We start from the raw sequence: 18,178 nt of genomic DNA, 5'->3' as shown, positions 1-18,178 counted from the left end.
TTGGATATGTTTAAACCAATTGTCGAAGCATTTTTTTCATTCTGATTGTTCAAAAACGTTTTTGTTTGAGCTGATGTGCTCATTGTCGAGGTAGAGAATGATTTTTCTCCTGAAAGTGGTTTCCCTGATTATTTCGAACACTTCTGGTATACAAATACTGATGTGACATTCAGAATTGAGTTGTTTTAATTGAACGGTGGTGACATGTGTAGAACAACTTTTATTGGATTTGGCTCGTCTTGAAAATCCATACAGTCGATTGCTGTTTAGTTTCAGGTTCATTTGCATGATTCGTCGCCTTTTGAAATACCGCGATTAAATTTTTTCATAATTTCTTTCAAGATGAATTTTTTTGTATCTTCAAACAATCAAATAACCCTCGCTTTTAAAAATGCCAGATTTCACATATTCACATTAGGGTTACCATATCTCAAAACTTAAGTAGCAGCCCTCGTAACAAATACCACTACCCTTATACTTGATCAACATTGCAAACTTCAGCCCACATGTCAGTCTCATTTATTTCAAGTTTTTGCGAAAAATTATATTTCGAGCTCTGGCTTTTATCTCATTTTGTAGGTGAGAACGGAGTTGTGCAACTGGACCTAACATCTGAATGTTAGCACTTTTTTACAACGTTATAGGGAGATTCAGAAACATCGTGGAAAAAGCCGTAATACCTAACAAAGATATAACTTAAAAATTTTTCTCGATATCAAACGTAAAATGATGACATACATAATTCTTTTTTATCCTCATGGAGTCATCAATCACTCACAGGATCATGAGTCTATCTATTTGTAGAGGGAATCGTTTGTTATATTGATAAGTTATCTACTAGTAGTATAAATTTGAATAGAATGTCTCGAAAAATTATAATAAATTCAAGTTTCATTGATTTCTGATGTACCCTTTGAGTAAACTACTTATAAGAATCGATCAGTATCAGAAAAAGAGCGGGGAGTTGTCATCGGAATATTTTGAATTACTTAACGGTAATTTAAACTACAATTCCGAAAATATCTTACTGGAATATGAAAATATCAACGAAAATTATTCAAAGGATGTGAATCTAAGTTTTTCAATATTTCGTGAACACAATCTTTCCTCTATAATATAATGGTCGTAGGCAATGAAGACCTGAAGACTCAATATCCACAAAAAATAAATGTTTCAACTGGAATTTTAGGAGACTAATAATACGAGGATGTATTGATATCTAGTTAACATAGACCAATAGAACAATAACTTATTAGAAGTGTCAGTGTAAAGTGTGCCGTCAAAAAAGTAAACCAGAGTTAGGCAATAAATCAAAAGATAAAAGATGTCCACCGAAATTGTGAAAATGGAAAAATTGGAGTATCCATCCATCATCAAGTACCTGTATTTAAAAGGGTTAAAAGGTAAGCAGATTTACGAAGATATACTCAATACCCTTGGTGATCAATGTCCTTCGTATGCGACCGTGAAAAATTGGACTGCAAGCTTCAAAAGAGGTAAATTTTTGAAATTTTTTGAATTTTTGAAAATGATGAGCGATCGGGAAGGCCAGTTTCTGTGTCAGTCCCCGAAGATATCGATGCAGTTCATGACATGATTTTATCAGACCGTCGAATTGGGCTAAAACGGATATCTGAAGCACTGAATATTTCATACGAACGTGTTCATCATATAGTTCACATCAATTTGGATATGAAAAAAATTGCTCCAGAAACAAAGCAACAATCGATGGAATGGTGGCAATTTGGTTCTCCGAGACCTAAGAAGTTTCGTGTCCAAAAATCTCCTGGAAAAGTTCATGCTTCAGTTTTTTGGGATTACCAAGGAGTAATCATGATTGATTCAACATTACTGACCACTCTACGGGAAAAAATTAAAGAGAAAAGACGCGGAAAGCTATTCAAATGTGTTTTGTTTTTGCAGAACAACGCTCTTGCAAAGAAATCTCATATTGCCATGCAAAACATTCGTGATTTATGTTTTGAATTACTAGAACACCCCTCTTATTCACCAAAATTGGCTCCGTCCGACTATCATCTCTTTCCTCAATTGAAAAAAAGTTAAAAGGTCGTACATTTTTTTCCAACGAGGAGGTAATAAAAGCTGTGGAGATCTGGTTTGCAGAGCAAGGCGAAACATTTTTTTAAAGGTGTAGAGACGTTGCAGGTTCGCTGTAATAAATTTATCCGATTAAGAGGAGAATATGTCGAGTAATAAAATATTTCGACATTGAAGTTTTGTTTGGTTCTAAAAATTTTTCAATATATCCTCGTATATTTTTGCTCTCATATCATAATAAATACAAATCATTCATTTTTCAGCTTCAATTTGGTGGAGAAATAATACGAGTATGTTCCGCGAATTTTACATATTTTTTTTTTCAAATTCCCCATGTAAGAAAATACAAAACAAAACTTTTGAACTCTTGATCCACATACCTCAAAAAGGAAACGTTTCTTAAAAGAATTCTATCAACTTTGAACTCTGAACGGATATTAAATTAAATACATCGTACCCTCGCATCCCGAGTTCGTTAACACTACCTTCAACTTGACTGCCCCTGACGCCACCGCCGTGACTACGACGCCGGTCGGGGACGACAGTGGGCGTCATGACGTCAGCGTTGCTTGGCAACTGCACCGTCAGTTACCACCGTCGTTCAGTTATATAGTGAGGTTGTACGTTGTCTACGAGTTAATTCTCTTGGATTTTCTGATTGGGGATATATATATATATATATATATATATATATATATATAAATTTCTTATTTCTTAGACCTTTTGATATATTAATGCATCTAAATGTTCTTGATTTTAGGTCTCTTCTGTTTCAAGACTAATTAGTCTTTTTTGATAGTTTTGAAAAGAAAGATAAATTTTGACGTTTCGACTTTTCTTTAAGTCTTTATGAAAATTCGATTGTGGCAGCATATACTTGTTTTCTATTGGTTTACTCTCAATCCAAAATTTTTTGCAGCCTCTTCTAGTTTCCATGAAAGCTCTTTCCATTTTGGTCTTTGTTTTGGTTATCAAAACTAAATCATCTTTATATGCCATTATTTCTGCTTTTGGTGGTAAACCCCTGTTATCAATATCTAAGTATGTAGTATTTACATTTTTTGAAAACACTAAATAGGGTGCCACTGTCGATATTGGATCTTATTGTTTTAATCCTTTTGACCCCTAAATTTCTCTGATACAGTTCCGTCGCTCATTAGTCTACAGTGTGAATTGTCTAATGTCAAATTTTATTTGTATTTTATTTGCTGGCTAAAAATCTATGGATATAATATGCAAGTGTAGATATCGCTAATATTATTTATCCATTATCGTTTTAAGTATAAATATCTGATCCGTTGGTCTCCTTAGTTTCTTGGAACTTCCTTGGTATCCACCCATTAGTTTTTCTTGGTACTCGTTCATCTGAACATCTCTGGCACCTCTCATTTCTTTCAAACACTATTCTCCATATTTTTTTCGTATCCTCGGCATTTAATGATTACTCCTGGAATCAAATTTTCTTCTACATTCTAAGTTCTGTTTTGAGGTATGTCTTCACCTGTTGGTACCTCCACGAGACCCACATTTTCTAATCTTTTTCCTATTCTGGTTCTTCTTCTTGTCCATTAAGGACTCCTTCGAAGTATTTTAAGTTTGATGATTAATTGGGCCCGTTGGTTAGTCTTGGTAAAAATTTCTTAATTTTTTTATTTTTGAACATTTCTTTAATATATTGTAGTTTATCACACATTTACTTGTATATTCTCTTCGGTAGTAAATAAAAATAATTACTGGATCATATAATAACAATATCAAGTTAACATGTAGAGAACAACTTGCACATCAAATGTTCCTAGCATATCAAAAATTTAGAAACATTTCATCTGGATAGCTTAGTACAAGAAAACCAGAAATATAACTGATCAATAATATCTCAGCCGTCTACCATTAACTATTCATTTTGGCTGATTTTCAAACAATGAACAAATTTAGGATAAATTATTGATGTGAATTTTGTAATAAATTCTTAATCTATGTTTTTTTAATAGTAATAGTAATAGTTTTGACTAAATGTAGTATATCTCATAAAATAATCTGTTAAGCAAAATCTGACAATTGACAAGTTCAGAATCTGTACAAAAATTAAAAACAAACAGTTGAAAAATCGCGGGTGCCACAATGTCTGTCTATGTCATTATTATCATTATCTATTATACTCATGATAAACGAATCGAGCTTGATTGTTTTAATGTGAATTATTATATACAGGGTGTCCCACGACGAGTTAAAACTATCTGTGTATAGTAAAATACTTACGGATACGATCTTTTCAACTAAAATATTTTCAAAGATGGCCGACTTCCAGTTCTACTTTGTTATTTTAAATGGAACACTCTGTATATCAATACATTTTGAAATCTAAGTAAAATTTTAGTATAATTTTGTCTAGAAACTTTTTTCGAAAAATGCATACTTTTTGGGTTATTAATTTTTTTGTAAAAAATTTGACCGTTGCATATAATTTTTTTTACGAGGATACCCTTAAAGATATGAAATTGGTTTCTATTCATTTGCTTTTAGCAAAGTCAGACGTATTTGAATCTATGTTGGAAAATTTTTCATTTTATACAGGGTGTGTATAAAAAGTTTAATATCAAAAATATCAAATTTCTTTATTTTTTTAATAGAACCACCCGGTTTTTTTTCTATTTTATTGCATTCAGGGGTAAAACATAAGGCAAATTCATGTATATACTTACTTTCCTATGTCTAAACCTTACCGTTATACAGATATTTAATGTTTTCTGTAAATTTTTAGAGATGCAGGTGGTGTGGTCTAAATTTTATTTTGACCCGTTGTTACAAGCACTGAGAAATAAAAACGTATTTTTCTTTAGCTTGTCAAGGACTGAAAAAAAAACAAATCAAATTGTATTTATTAATCCCATTCCAATTTTTAGTCGATTCCGAGATATTTGAGATTTTAAATTATTATTTATTTTTTGTAGGCTTTGTAATAAATGACACTTATTTAACTGTCATTAGTCAATTGTTGATACTTTAGTAAATCGTTAAAATGGCTCCTTCTCAATTTAATAACGAAGATTATGTAAATTTGCTTGTAATACATGGTGAATGTGACAAAGTTGAATGAGTTTGGATGTATCGCGAGCATTATAACATGAATAATCGCGAATGAATTCCTCTACCATTTTTCTAGATCCCATCTCTTGTTGCTCAAGACCACTGTGTCAGTGAAAAGAGTATTCGTAAGGAGATTCTCGTGGCCATCCAAGAAACTTGCCTATGTGGGGTATACCGTTTACTTGTGATTGTATACCTCCACCAATTATGGTAGCTGCTCCTTAAACAATACGTCTCCTTAATTCTCTTTTCGGTCATTGCTCGATGGCCAGTACACGATTAAGATTTTGATTTGTGATTAGTATATAATTATCATACTTAGCAAGGAGACTTCTTACTGTTGTTGGCAGTGGGCGAAAGTCACCTGCCTCAAGTAATTCTTCAATGGTACATTGACGTTCCTTGTCGCTCGTTTCAAGGATAGAGAACGTTATCATCGATAGATCTGCCTGGTGCGTGTTTCTTCGTTTCGAATTTGCGTATACCAGAAGGATTATTATTGCTTCATATTGGTACTTTTGTTATTGTGAGTTATTTACAAGCATTCATGTTCTCTCAGAGTTTCATAAAAGCCTTCGACTTTTTTATTATAAATCTTATGTAAATATTTGGAGTATAATACTTCAACAGCAATACCTTTACTCTGTGTTAGCTATTTTAATTGTAGTTGCATCATTTGTTCATTAGTTTTTCTTTCATCGAAAATACATGTACTTTATTTACTGTAAGATATCAAGATAGACCACGACCAAACTCACATATTGTTAAAAGAATCCTCAACAATTGGAAGCTATACGGTTCATTTGAAGCAAAAGTTAATCGAATTAAGCCAGTTATTGACAATAATAATGCCGAAATTAATGTTGTTGCTTATTTTACTGCTTATCCAGAAGCATCAATACGTGTTGCAGTAAGAGATCTTGGAATAAGTAAATTGTCGATTCACCGTATTTTACGAAAACATAAAATGCATCTCAATTTGTGTTAAAATTTAAAACCAACCGATTCTATTAAACGAGTAGAGTTTTCTGAATTTTTAATAATAAAATGCCAGGTAGACGAAGATTTTTTAAAAAACATAATTTGATGTGACGAATCGAAATTCACGAAAAATGGATTATTTAATAGACACAATTCCTATTATTGGAGTCAAGATAATCTTCATTTAACCAAAGAACATGCTTTTCAAGATCGGTGGCAGTTCAATGTCTTTTTTGCTATTAGAAATAACCAAATAATAACACTTCATTTTTACGATGGGAATTTGAATGTTTAGAAAACACAAACAATTAATTTATTCTCAATTAATAATGTGAGAAACACTGTTTTTGTATTCTTTAATGTTTTTTGTTTTATTTCTAGGTGAAACATATCTTGATGTTTTAAGAAATTTCAAACAAAATCATTTAGACCGCTTGCCACCAGACGAATTAAACAAACTTTTTTTATTAATAGTTCACAATTCAATCGTCATAAATACATTTTTAGAAAAGCAAATTGAAGACAGGTGGTTAGAAAATAAAGGGCCTTTTCGGTGGCCCTCTCGTTCTCCCGATATGACGCCTTTAGATTTTTTTATATGGGATCACATAAAACAAGAGGTTTACTCACAAGCCTTAACAACTAGAGAAGTTTGTGAGGTAAGAATTCGAAATTCTTTCAATTCCCTTTCTGAAATGATGTGTGCGACGAATGAAGGCGTACTGAGAAGGGTTGAAAAATGCATTGAAGTTCAAGGGATCAATTTTGAACATTTACTTTAAAACATCAGACTATTTTCCTTTAGCTTTAAATTTTCCTTAAAATTTTGTAGCATATCTTATTATTGTCACAAATGGTTTAATTCGATTAACTTTTGCTTAAAATGAACCGATTTCGATTGTGGTTCTATCTGGATTTCTTACTGCAAAGAAAGCACATGTTCTTGTAACAACTTTGCCATATTTACCATGTATTAAAAGCAAATTTACATAATTTTTTCTATTTCTTAGTGCTTGCGGGTTGATAAAAAAATAATTTAATAAGGGTCTACAACGGTCAAATTGTTTACAAAAAATTAATAACTCAAAAAGTATGGATGTTTCGAAAAAAGTTTTTAGAAAAAAGTATGCTAAAATTTTACGTAGACTTCAAAAATGTATTAATGTACAGGGTGTTCCATTTAAAATAACAAAGTTACAGTCGACTTCCGGTAGAAGCGGAACTGAAAATATTTCAGTTAAAATCGTATCTGAAAACTCAAACGTAGAAATTTTTATGATTTTACTATAAGTATTTTGCCATATACATATATACATAGTTTGAACTCGCCGTGGGACAACCTGTATATAATTCGAAAACCAAACTTTATCAGTGAAAACGAATTAATGAAATATACAGTTAGGAACAAGAATCTAATTCTATTTTCTAATTTTAATTCTCAATGTAAAGGTAATAAATGTTTACTAAAATAACCGAAACGGCAATAATTGTTTTAATTTTGCTTACCTGGTACAGCTTGATTATATGAGGATGATCTAATCTCTTCATTATATCAACTTCCCTATATACTTTCTGAAGATTGCTGGCATCCAATTGGCTTTTATCAATTATCTTAATTGCAACCTGAAACAGTAAAAAAATGTTATTCCACTACCCACTGTACTTTCTCTAGTATAAAATTATCTAATTCCACTAAAGAGAAAATTCGAGTTTTTATTTGGTAATAATTGATACTAGCGAAAAAAAATTTCCAGTTTTTAACAGTGCATTTGAATGAAGGTCCAAGATAATGAAATACATACAAGTTTCACGCAAAATGACATTAATTCAACTATTCAAAACTCATCTACAAATAACTATTCGACATAATACAGTGGGTCGAGAGACAGTGTGGTAGATAGGTCGCCATAATCAGTACCAGCGTAGGCGCCAAATTCAAACCGAGTTAAATACATTTGACCATCCTAAATCGAAATAACTCAGTAGTTCTAACCTTAAATAAGCCAATTAGCCAATTCTAGAGAACTCAAAAGGTTAAATTTTTCAATGTTTATTTAAAAACGCGTGCCATATGTTTTTAAAATTATTTATTTAAAAATAATCATGCAGTTTTTGACACATAAATCGTTTCATCAGAGAATTTGGAGTAGTCTGATAAAATAAAATAATAAAATGATAATTCGTGTGAAAACGAATAATACAATAATAAAATAATTGTATGAAAAATCAAAACTATTATAAATAAAAATTGTATGATGGTAAAAATTTATTTTTAAAAAATATTGATTTTGTTAAATTAATATAAAATCTAGAAGAAAAAATAATATTTTATTTTTCAATTAATGTTGCCAAAAAAGTTTGTATGAATTAATCGTAAGTGAAGAATTTGGAAATTGATTATTACCTAATAGAAATTCATAGAAATGTTGAATGCAAAAAAGTAAAGTGCGTATATTTAAATTGTATATATTTATACTTTTTGCAATCAACATTTATATAAATTGATGTTGAAGTTGATAGAAATATTGAATCAATATTACAATTAATCAATATTTCTATCAATGTCAATTTGAATATTGAATATTGAATTTCTATGAGTTCAAAAATTCATAAAAGCATTAATACTATCAAGAATCACCGAAAATCTTAATTATTTCCGAGACGATGAATACATAAGTATTCGAAAACTCGGAAAATATATTAAAGGTAGTCCATATTTTGGTAAAGACTTAGAAAGAAAGAAGTCGAAACGTCAAAGGTCTAAGAAATAATATATATATATATATATATATATATATATATATATATATATATATATATATATATATATATATATATATAATATTTGGATAACTTTAAATTTCAATAAGTGGAGTTGAAATTTATAGGTTAGGTGAGGTTAGTTGGTTGTTAATGGCGTTGAATTTTTATAGAATTTGGTTTTTCAAAATCAAAAGATATGCATAAATTGCACTAAGGTTATTTAAATCAGTTTTTAAAATTTTAATATTTTAATTGTAAGTCTTGGTGTAGTGTTAGTGCAAACAGCGTGTTCAATATTACATATTACATATTATTTAGTAACACAATAGGACAAAGTTTGATCCATGATATAAAGTCCCTTGCACTACATCATTTTCTCTCAGAGTATGTACTTCATCCAGGTCCATAATGAAGTACATTAGAATATAAGGGTTCACTGCACTCCAATGATTATAATTCACTATTGTGGGAATAATAAAAACGAGTAATTATGCGGAAAAAAAATTACTTTTTAATAGAATAAGTAGTTCATTGTTTGTTCATGCTAAAATATATTTACATATGTGAACACGCGAATTTAAGAATTGCCTAATCAAATCTCCTTTTCAAAAAAAAAAAAAAATTTATTTGGAAACAAAATTTGGAAGATAATTCGTTGTTAGAAGAAAGGATTAGATTTTCAAAAAGAAGGTTTTGGAAAAGATCATGAAATATATGAAAGATTATTCACTGCACTTGTCTAAAGATAATTAATCGTAAATTAAAAAGGATTATTCATACGAAAGCATAAACTACAATGTTAAAATCAAGATTATTAACAAAAAAAACTATGAGTAGTGAATATTCAGTACAACTGATATGGTCAATTCGGCTTTATAAAAATGAAAATATCATACAACTAGACGATGATTTTATGAAAACTACAGTATCCGATTTGAGACATTCGGGACTGTACCTTTTAAATTAGGACCATAATGATCATAAGTTTGTAACGAAGAATGTGAAACAACATATAATTTTCATATAAACCCAGTCAGCTACACCCTGGTATTCGGTCAGTCGAGATCGAAAGCTCCTTGAAGTTTTTTTATGTAAATAGCAAGCACAAAAGGTTGCATTGGTAACTGATAGGTTTACACTTTTCCATTGAAAGGAATCCCGAAAAATTGACGTTCTGAACCTCTGCAGATAAACTCGATGTTCATGAGCCTGTTTAGTAGGTCTTGAAAGGATTAGAAGCTGTTGTGGTGAAAACAACTTTTTGGTTTCAAAGCGAGCTCTAAATTTCTGTGAAACTGCCTCAGCTAATTTGACTACTATACTCGGCAAAGACATATTGCTCTCAACCACAACACCCAAGAGGCGAATTTACGGTGATATTTTATGTCCAGACAGAAATAAATTCTGAGCCACAGTGCCAGTCTTCTTTGTAAAAGCAGCAGCTTGTGTCTTTGCTGAGCTAAGCTCAATCAGTTGCTTCCACCCCACTCCAGCGATGACCTTAAACATTTCTGAGGTATGTCCATCGATAAAGTACAAATCAAATGAGAAAAATACAGGCACGGCATACCTGAGAAAGAGCGTGAGAATATCCTCATTGTTCACTGTATTTTTACTACATTGGCGTGTTTACAAGTTTTCCGTATTCTTATTGTGTAGAACATGTTTTGCTAAATGAAGTGGCAACGTGCGCGGTTTTTGCATGGTTTAAATTAGAAATATATATATATATATATTGCAGGTAGTTTACCCGTCCTGTTATTCGGATTCAATTATTAGTGCTACTTGTAGTTGTTTAGACTTTGTGTTTTGTGTTGTGCTACTATAAGTAACCATTTATTTAAAAAAAATTTTAGGAAACTTTAATGATAACTTTTAATTAAAAAATGTTGCTGAAAAAAGTCGGAAAACAAGGTGTTATTGTACATAGCCATGGATGAGAAATTGTACATAACGTTAGTAACTTTATGAAAAAAGAAGCAGAGGAAGAAATTACCATTCCTTTAAAAATTGCATCCAGATTTTTGCTAGAGAAAAAACTTCCTATATTAAAATGTAAAAAATTCTTATTATTAATGTAATAAATAAAAAATGTAAACTCAAATATGCAATTTTAGGTATTTTGAAAAAAATTAATGACCGTAAAATATTATCAGAGCCAATAAGCGCATCCAGCTTGAATCGATTTCTTAAACAAATTGTATTCAGGTAATAAGCATACTTAATTATTTACGTACCAAGTTGACTGTGTCATATATACCCTTCAGTTATTTCATAATATATTTTCTTTATTTCATAGGTGGCAGTTAATGCCAGATAGTAGAAAAGTTTTGTGTGATATTCCCCTGAAATTTATAAGGTCTCATAAATTTTAAATTAGGTAGGTAGGTATCTCATTACAAGGTCCGTTTTTATAGTCGACAATGCAGCATATCACAATGTACGTATAACAAAAAATATTACAACAGCTTAAAGGAAACAAGACATTATAAATTGGTTATTAGAACATGATTTGCCAGCAAATGCCAAGCTAACGAAACCTGAATTGCTTAAAATATATAAAGATGATAAATTTCGGTTTCCCACGATGTACCGGTTGGACGAACTTTTAGAAACACATAGATAGCCATTGTTTACTTCGCTTACCACCTTACTACCCTAAACTCAACACCATAGAAAAAATTTGGGCGTTAGTAAAAAACTGGGTAGCCGCGAACAACACAACATTTAGGTTGGCAGAGGCAGAGGCGCTTGCTGGGCAAAAATTTGCGGTTGTGACGGCACAGAAATGGTCTAGTATTTGTAGACATACAAAAAAAATATGAGGATGAACTTATACAAAAGAGAATCTTTTTGATGACGCCCTAGATAACTTTAAATTTATTGTAAGTACGGGGTCCTGTTTCCTCTAGTTCTGATGATGATTAATTTTTTTGTAATAAATAATTAATTCAATATAATCAAAAAGTTATTATTTTTTTATTCTATTATAGCTAGGTGTCTCTTCATTTTCATTTTTAGAGATTGTTCACGCCAGAATTAATTCAAAACTCATGAAAACTGGCAACGCTGTCCGACCAACCGACTACTGAGCGAATGGAAGAAATGAGATATATAATAAGTTCTGTTGTTAAAGCTATGTAAAAAATTTTCTTACAAATAAATGTTAATGTGAACGTGTTAATAATAACTATAATACAAAACATGGTCCTTACGAGCGGATTATAAACAAAACCAGTGAAAATTCGCAATAAACAATATATTATTAACAACTATAACCCAAAAACAATTTACCACGTGCTGCAAGCAACTATCAACGAGTGCAAAGTGATCGACCAAACAAGTAGTCGATACAATATCACGGCGACCAGACATCAACTCAACTGGCCGACTAGTTCAATTGCAAGAATCAGGCAGTTCGACCGAAATCAGAGTGAGTTTGTTCCAAATTATTTATTTCCGAATTTTTCTTTCCATTTGCGATTTCAAAGCTTCTCTGTTTGTGCTTGAACAATTTGACAATATAAAATGGCAGAACTTGGCAAACTAATAAAGAAAAGAGGTGTAATTAAAGCTCAGTTAACTATTTTCACAAAAGCGGTAAATGAATTTGCAACTATATCTAATTTAAGCCAAACAGAAGTTACAAAATTAAAAGATAGGTTACGTGATGCCGAAAATTATCTTGACGAATTCAAATCATATCAATTAGAAATAGAGTTACAGGATGATATAAATTTCGATGAGCAATTAATCGAACGAGAGAGATTTGAAAATTCATATTATGATGCAATCGCTGTTGCTAAAAACATTTTACAAAGCTACAATAATCACGATAATGATACAAATCTTAGCGTGATTTCAGACAAAGCTTGTTGTAAAAACGAGGGTATAAAGCTTCCGGATATATCACTTCCTAAATTTAGTGGAAACTTTGAAGATTGGTTAGAATTCAGGGACACATATAAATGCCTTATTCATGATAGTAAAAAATTAGATAATATTCAAAAATTTTATTACTTGCGAAGTGCACTAGGAGGAACAGCAGCGGCGTCCATTTCCAAAATCAAATATACGGCCGACAATTATGAAGTGGCATGGGCCACAATTTCAAAAAGATTTGACAATACTAAAAAATTAATATATGAACATATTAGAGCTATTTTTTCATTAGAAAATATACAAAAACCGACAGCTGAAAAACTACAAAATTTAGCTGACGATATTCACAAACATTTGGGATCTATTGAACAATTGGGGCAAAATATAACTAATTGGGATCCTCTACTAATTTTTTGGATTACTAATAAATTAGATACTAGCTCAAACCTTGAATGGGAAAGGGAAAATAGAGATCAGGAAGAATTGCCAAAGTTAGATAAATTCCTACAATTTTTACAAAAACGTTCCAATTTTCTTAATATGTTAGAATCAAAGAACAGTCTCAGTTTAAATAAATCAGATTCAAAATTTAGTAATGAGGAAAATAAATTCAATAAACAAAGTAGAGTAAGGTCATTGACCTCAAGTACATATACATGCTCCTATTGCAAGAAAGAGCATTCAATATATCGTTGTGCAGAGTTTCTCGGATTAACAATAACACAAAAAAAAGATTTTGTCAAAAAATCAAATCTTTGCCATAACTGTTTGCGTTCGGGTCACTCTGTCAAACAGTGTAAATTAGGGCCTTGCAAAGTGTGTAAAGCTTGGCACAATACAATTTTGCATGAAAAACTCGAGATAGCGGACAACGCGAGCTCAAGTTCCGCAGCACTAAGCAGTGGCGTAGTGGTACCAGCGGCGGGGCAGGTGCTATTATCTACCGCCTGTTTACTCATTTCAGACAATTTCAATAATTTTCACAAAGCAAGAGCGTTATTAGTTTGTGGTTCTCAAACTTCCTTTATAACGGAGGATTTGCAAAAGCGTTTGAATATTGCGACACATAAAACAGATCTTTCAATTTTCGGAATTTCAAACAATATTTCAAAGGTCAGTAAAAGGTGTAAGGTTTCATTTAAATCTGTACACACCAATTTTAAAGCGCATGGCAATTGTTATATTCTAAAAGAGATTACAAGTGTGATGCCGTGTTGTCGAATCAACACGCAATCTTGGGCGATTCCAGGTGATCTAAAGCTAGCTGATCCACAATTCAACATTCCCGGACCAGTAGACATGCTCATTGGCGCGGACCTATTTTGGACAATTTTAAGCAATAACAAAATTTCGTTAGGAAAAAATATGCCGCTATTAATTGATACAGTGCTAGGTTGGGTTGTATCTGGGCAAATAAGTACTAACAACGTTGAAAAGGCTTCTTGTAATTTAAGTATAAACCAGGAATTATTAAATTCAATAGCCAAATTTTGGGAAATCGAGGAAATATCTAGCACGCGACAACTTTCTCCAGATGAACAATTCTGCGAGGACAATTTCATCAAAACTACTACCAGAGACGCGAACGGACGTTTTACAGTCACTATACCTTTGAAGCAACAACCTTCTAGTTTAGGTGAGTCAAAAGCTCAAGCCGAAAAACGTTTCTATGCATTAGAACGAAAATTCAGGAGAGATCCAATGCTGCACAGCAGATATATACAATTTATGAACGAGTATAAAGAGCTAGGCCATATGACAATTTGTAACGGCAATGATTCAAGCTTCGAATATTTCATGCCGCATCACGGAGTTTTGAGAGAAGAGAGTTTGACCACAAAACTACGGGTAGTTTTCGATGCATCAGCGCCCTCTAGCAACGGTCTATCCTTCAACAATATTCAAGTCATTGGACCCGTTTTACAAGACGATTTACTATCAATAGTCTTAAGGTTTAGGAAATATAACTATGTAGTTTCGGCAGACATAGTTAAAATGTACCGGCAAATTTCAATAACGCCCGAGCAAAGGCATTTGCAAAAAATTGTATGGCGCGAAAATCCGAGTGATAACCTGGAAGTCTACCAGCTAAATACCGTTACATACGGGCAAGCCTCTGCCAGTTATCTTGCAATACGCTGTTTAGCTAAACTCGCTGAGGATATTCAAGAAATGAACCCGGAAATAGCCGAAATCATTAAGCACGACTTTTATGTAGATGACCTGTTAACAGGTGCACCTACACTTGAGCATGCGCAATACATATGTAAAGCGATAAGTGACACTCTTAAATCGGGATGTTTCGCACTCCGAAAATGGTGCTCTAACGACACCAACGCGCTCAAAAATATAAGTTCAAATGATTTAAAATCCGATATACTAGAATTTGCGCATGATGGCAAAACAAAAACATTAGGCTTGATATGGGTTTGCAATAACGATAAGCTTCAATATAAAATTCATACCAATCCTATAGGTACAAAGGTCACAAAACGCACAATTTTATCTACTATATCAAAAATATTCGACATCCTTGGTTTACTAAGCCCATGTACTATTATCGCAAAAATGATAATGCAAAAATTATGGGAAAATAAATTAGCTTGGGATGACGCTATTCCAAAAGCTATATCTGAAAATTGGGTAAGGTTGGAGAAGGAGCTTCTTATTTTGAACGATCTTGAGTTAAACAGACAAGCTATTTGCAAGAATGCTGTTGAATTACAACTGCATGGTTTCGCTGACGCTTCGGAAAAGGCTTACGGAGCCTGTGTTTATTTGAGAAGTATTGATTCCGATCAAAAGGTTCATGTATCCCTGTTATGCGCCAAGGCAAAGGTGGCACCTATAAAAACAATACCAATCCCGCGGTTGGAATTATGCGCAGCATTGCTTCTAGCCCGCCTAACAGATAAAGCTAAAACTGCTTTGAAAATTCAATTCAAATCTTTCACACTTTGGTCGGACTCAACTATAACTCTAGCTTGGGTACGCACAAGCCCGAATCTGCTAAAAACATTCACGGCCCATAGAGTGGCAGAAATTCAGTCTCTCACTAAACACGCCGATTGGAGGCACATCCCCACCCACGATAATCCAGCAGATATTGCTTCAAGGGGAATATATCCTAGTCAAATTTTAAACTCTGATTTGTGGTGGCGCGGCCCTACTTGGCTAGCTAAGGACCCAAGTTTTTGGCCCAATGACAAGCTGGAGGTGGTTCATGATTTACCTGAACTTAAATCCAGTCTTCTGACCAATGTTGCGCCCCCTACTCTGAGTTTTCCCTTTGAACGTTTTTCAAATTTCTCAAGAATGCAACGAACAATGGCATACATTTTACGATTTAAGGATAATTGTCTTCAGAGAAATCGCAGAAGAGGCGGTTCTCTTACAGTACAGGAGTTAAGTGATTCTCTAAAATGTCTCATTCGAATTTGTCAATCTCAATCGTATTCTACCGAAATTGAAACATTGAAAAATAACAAGCCTTTGAGCTCCCATAGTAATCTATTAAGTCTTAGTCCCTTTCTAGAACCCGATGGTTTGTTACGCGTAGGAGGGCGACTAAAACATTCAAATTACTCCTTTGACAAAAGGCATCCAATTTTGATCAATTCAAAGCATCATTTTTCAAAGCTACTATTTTTACAAGAACATGAACGCCTATTGCATGGCGGCCCTCAGCTGCTCTTAAGCACTATAAGAGAAAATTACTGGGTTATATCCGGTAGAAATCTTGCACGAAAGACTGTTAAGAATTGTGTGAAATGCTTCAAATTCAATGCTAAAACCATACAGCCAATTATGGCCAACTTACCGCGCGATAGAACTAATCCTTCTAGTGCATTTTCAATAGTGGGAGTTGATTACGCGGGGCCATTTATGATTAACGATAAGAAAGGTAGAGGTTGTCGTTTAAGTAAATGTTATATTGGCGTATTTATTTGTTTATCAACTAAAGCAGTCCATTTGGAATTGATTTCTAGCCTTTCTTCAGAATCATTTATTCAAGCGCTATATCGTTTTGTCTCTAGACGAGGCAAACCATCAAAAATATTGTCCGACAATGGAACAAGCTTCGTCGGGGCACAGCGAGAGCTAAAGGATTTTCTAAAACATGGCAGCAACACTATAATCGAGAAATGTAGCTCTCAGAATATAGAGTGGAGGTTTATACCACCCTACTCTCCTCATTTCGGAGGTTTGTGGGAAGCAGCTGTCAAAAGCGTAAAGCATCATTTAAGGCGCGTTTTGACCCAAGTTCATTTATCATTTGAAGAATTTGCCACAGTTCTCGCACAAATCGAGGCGATTTTGAATTCGCGTCCTTTATGCCCACTGAGCTCTGATCCCAACGATTTTGGACCTCTTACCCCAGCTCACTTCTTGATTGGAAGACCAATAATTGCAGCACCTGATCAAGATGTCACCGACATAAAAATGAATCGACTTTCCAGATTTCAGCTCGTACAACAATTAGCACAGCACTTCTGGAACAGATGGAAATCTGAGTACATTGCGGAGCTCCAAAGACGCACCAAATGGAAGTCCAACCAAGGCCATCTAGTAGAAGATTCTCTCGTTTTAGTGAAAGGCGAGAACACTATGCCCACTCAGTGGTTATTAGGTAGAATCAGCAAGCTCCATAGAGGCCCTGACGGTATCGCTAGGGTCGCTTCTATAAGAACTCCCTCTGGAGAAATCATCAAAAGAAGCTTTCAAAAAATCTGCCCCCTTCCAGTTGACCTTTGAAAGCCATCCTTATGCTTTCAACGCGGGGAGTATGTTCACGCCAGAATTAATTCAAAACTCATGAAAACTGGCAACGCTGTCCGACCAACCGACTACTGAGCGAATGGAAGAAATGAGATATATAATAAGTTCTGTTGTTAAAGCTATGTAAAAAATTTTCTTACAAATAAATGTTAATGTGAACGTGTTAATAATAACTATAATACAGAGATATAAGTTTAAAATTTGAAGGGTTTATAGGACCATAATTAGAGCAATATGTTAAAAAGGGAGAAAACATGATTTTCCCATCTTACCTATTGCTCCTATGGGCAAAAATTTTTTTTTTTTTTAAATTTATTGTCGCATCAACTACAAAGGTTATTAGCGACATGTCAATTATAGTTTGTGATATAATTTGGTGTCTTTCAAATACTTAATTATGTTTGCATTATTACAATTTTCATTGAGTAAGGTGGTTATATTGTCTGGGAAATTGTTAAGTATTCTTTCATTTCTGTACTTTCGACTGTTTAACAATAAATGTTCAACATTAAGGTTCTCGTTACAAGTTTCACATATCGGTGGGTTTTCTCTATTAAATAGATGGGAGTGTGTTGCTTTAGTGTGACCCAGCCTTAAGCGATCGATTTTTATTTGATCTGCGCGACTT

General features: G+C 33.0%; 1 protein-coding gene across 2 annotated transcripts in view; it reads right to left on the bottom strand.

The window, feature by feature from the left end:
- Positions 1-18,178, bottom strand: part of LOC130899904 (serine/threonine-protein kinase SIK2-like) — a 142,948-nt gene that overhangs the window by 102,506 nt on the left and 22,264 nt on the right. The window contains exon 2 of one of the 2 annotated variants that reach the window (XM_057810081.1): positions 7,633-7,749. In XM_057810081.1, coding sequence (XP_057666064.1) covers positions 7,633-7,749 — 117 coding nt within the window. Of the gene's footprint in view, positions 1-4,781; positions 4,795-7,632; positions 7,750-18,178 lie in introns of those variants that run through there. The other variant, XM_057810082.1, reaches the window with a different exon arrangement.

This window comes from Diorhabda carinulata, chromosome 12, assembly GCF_026250575.1.
Source record: "Diorhabda carinulata isolate Delta chromosome 12, icDioCari1.1, whole genome shotgun sequence".
Classification (NCBI taxonomy): Eukaryota; Metazoa; Arthropoda; class Insecta; order Coleoptera; family Chrysomelidae; genus Diorhabda; species Diorhabda carinulata.
Note: the sequence above shows the minus strand (reverse complement) of the source record. Positions and strands in the feature narration are given on the sequence as shown.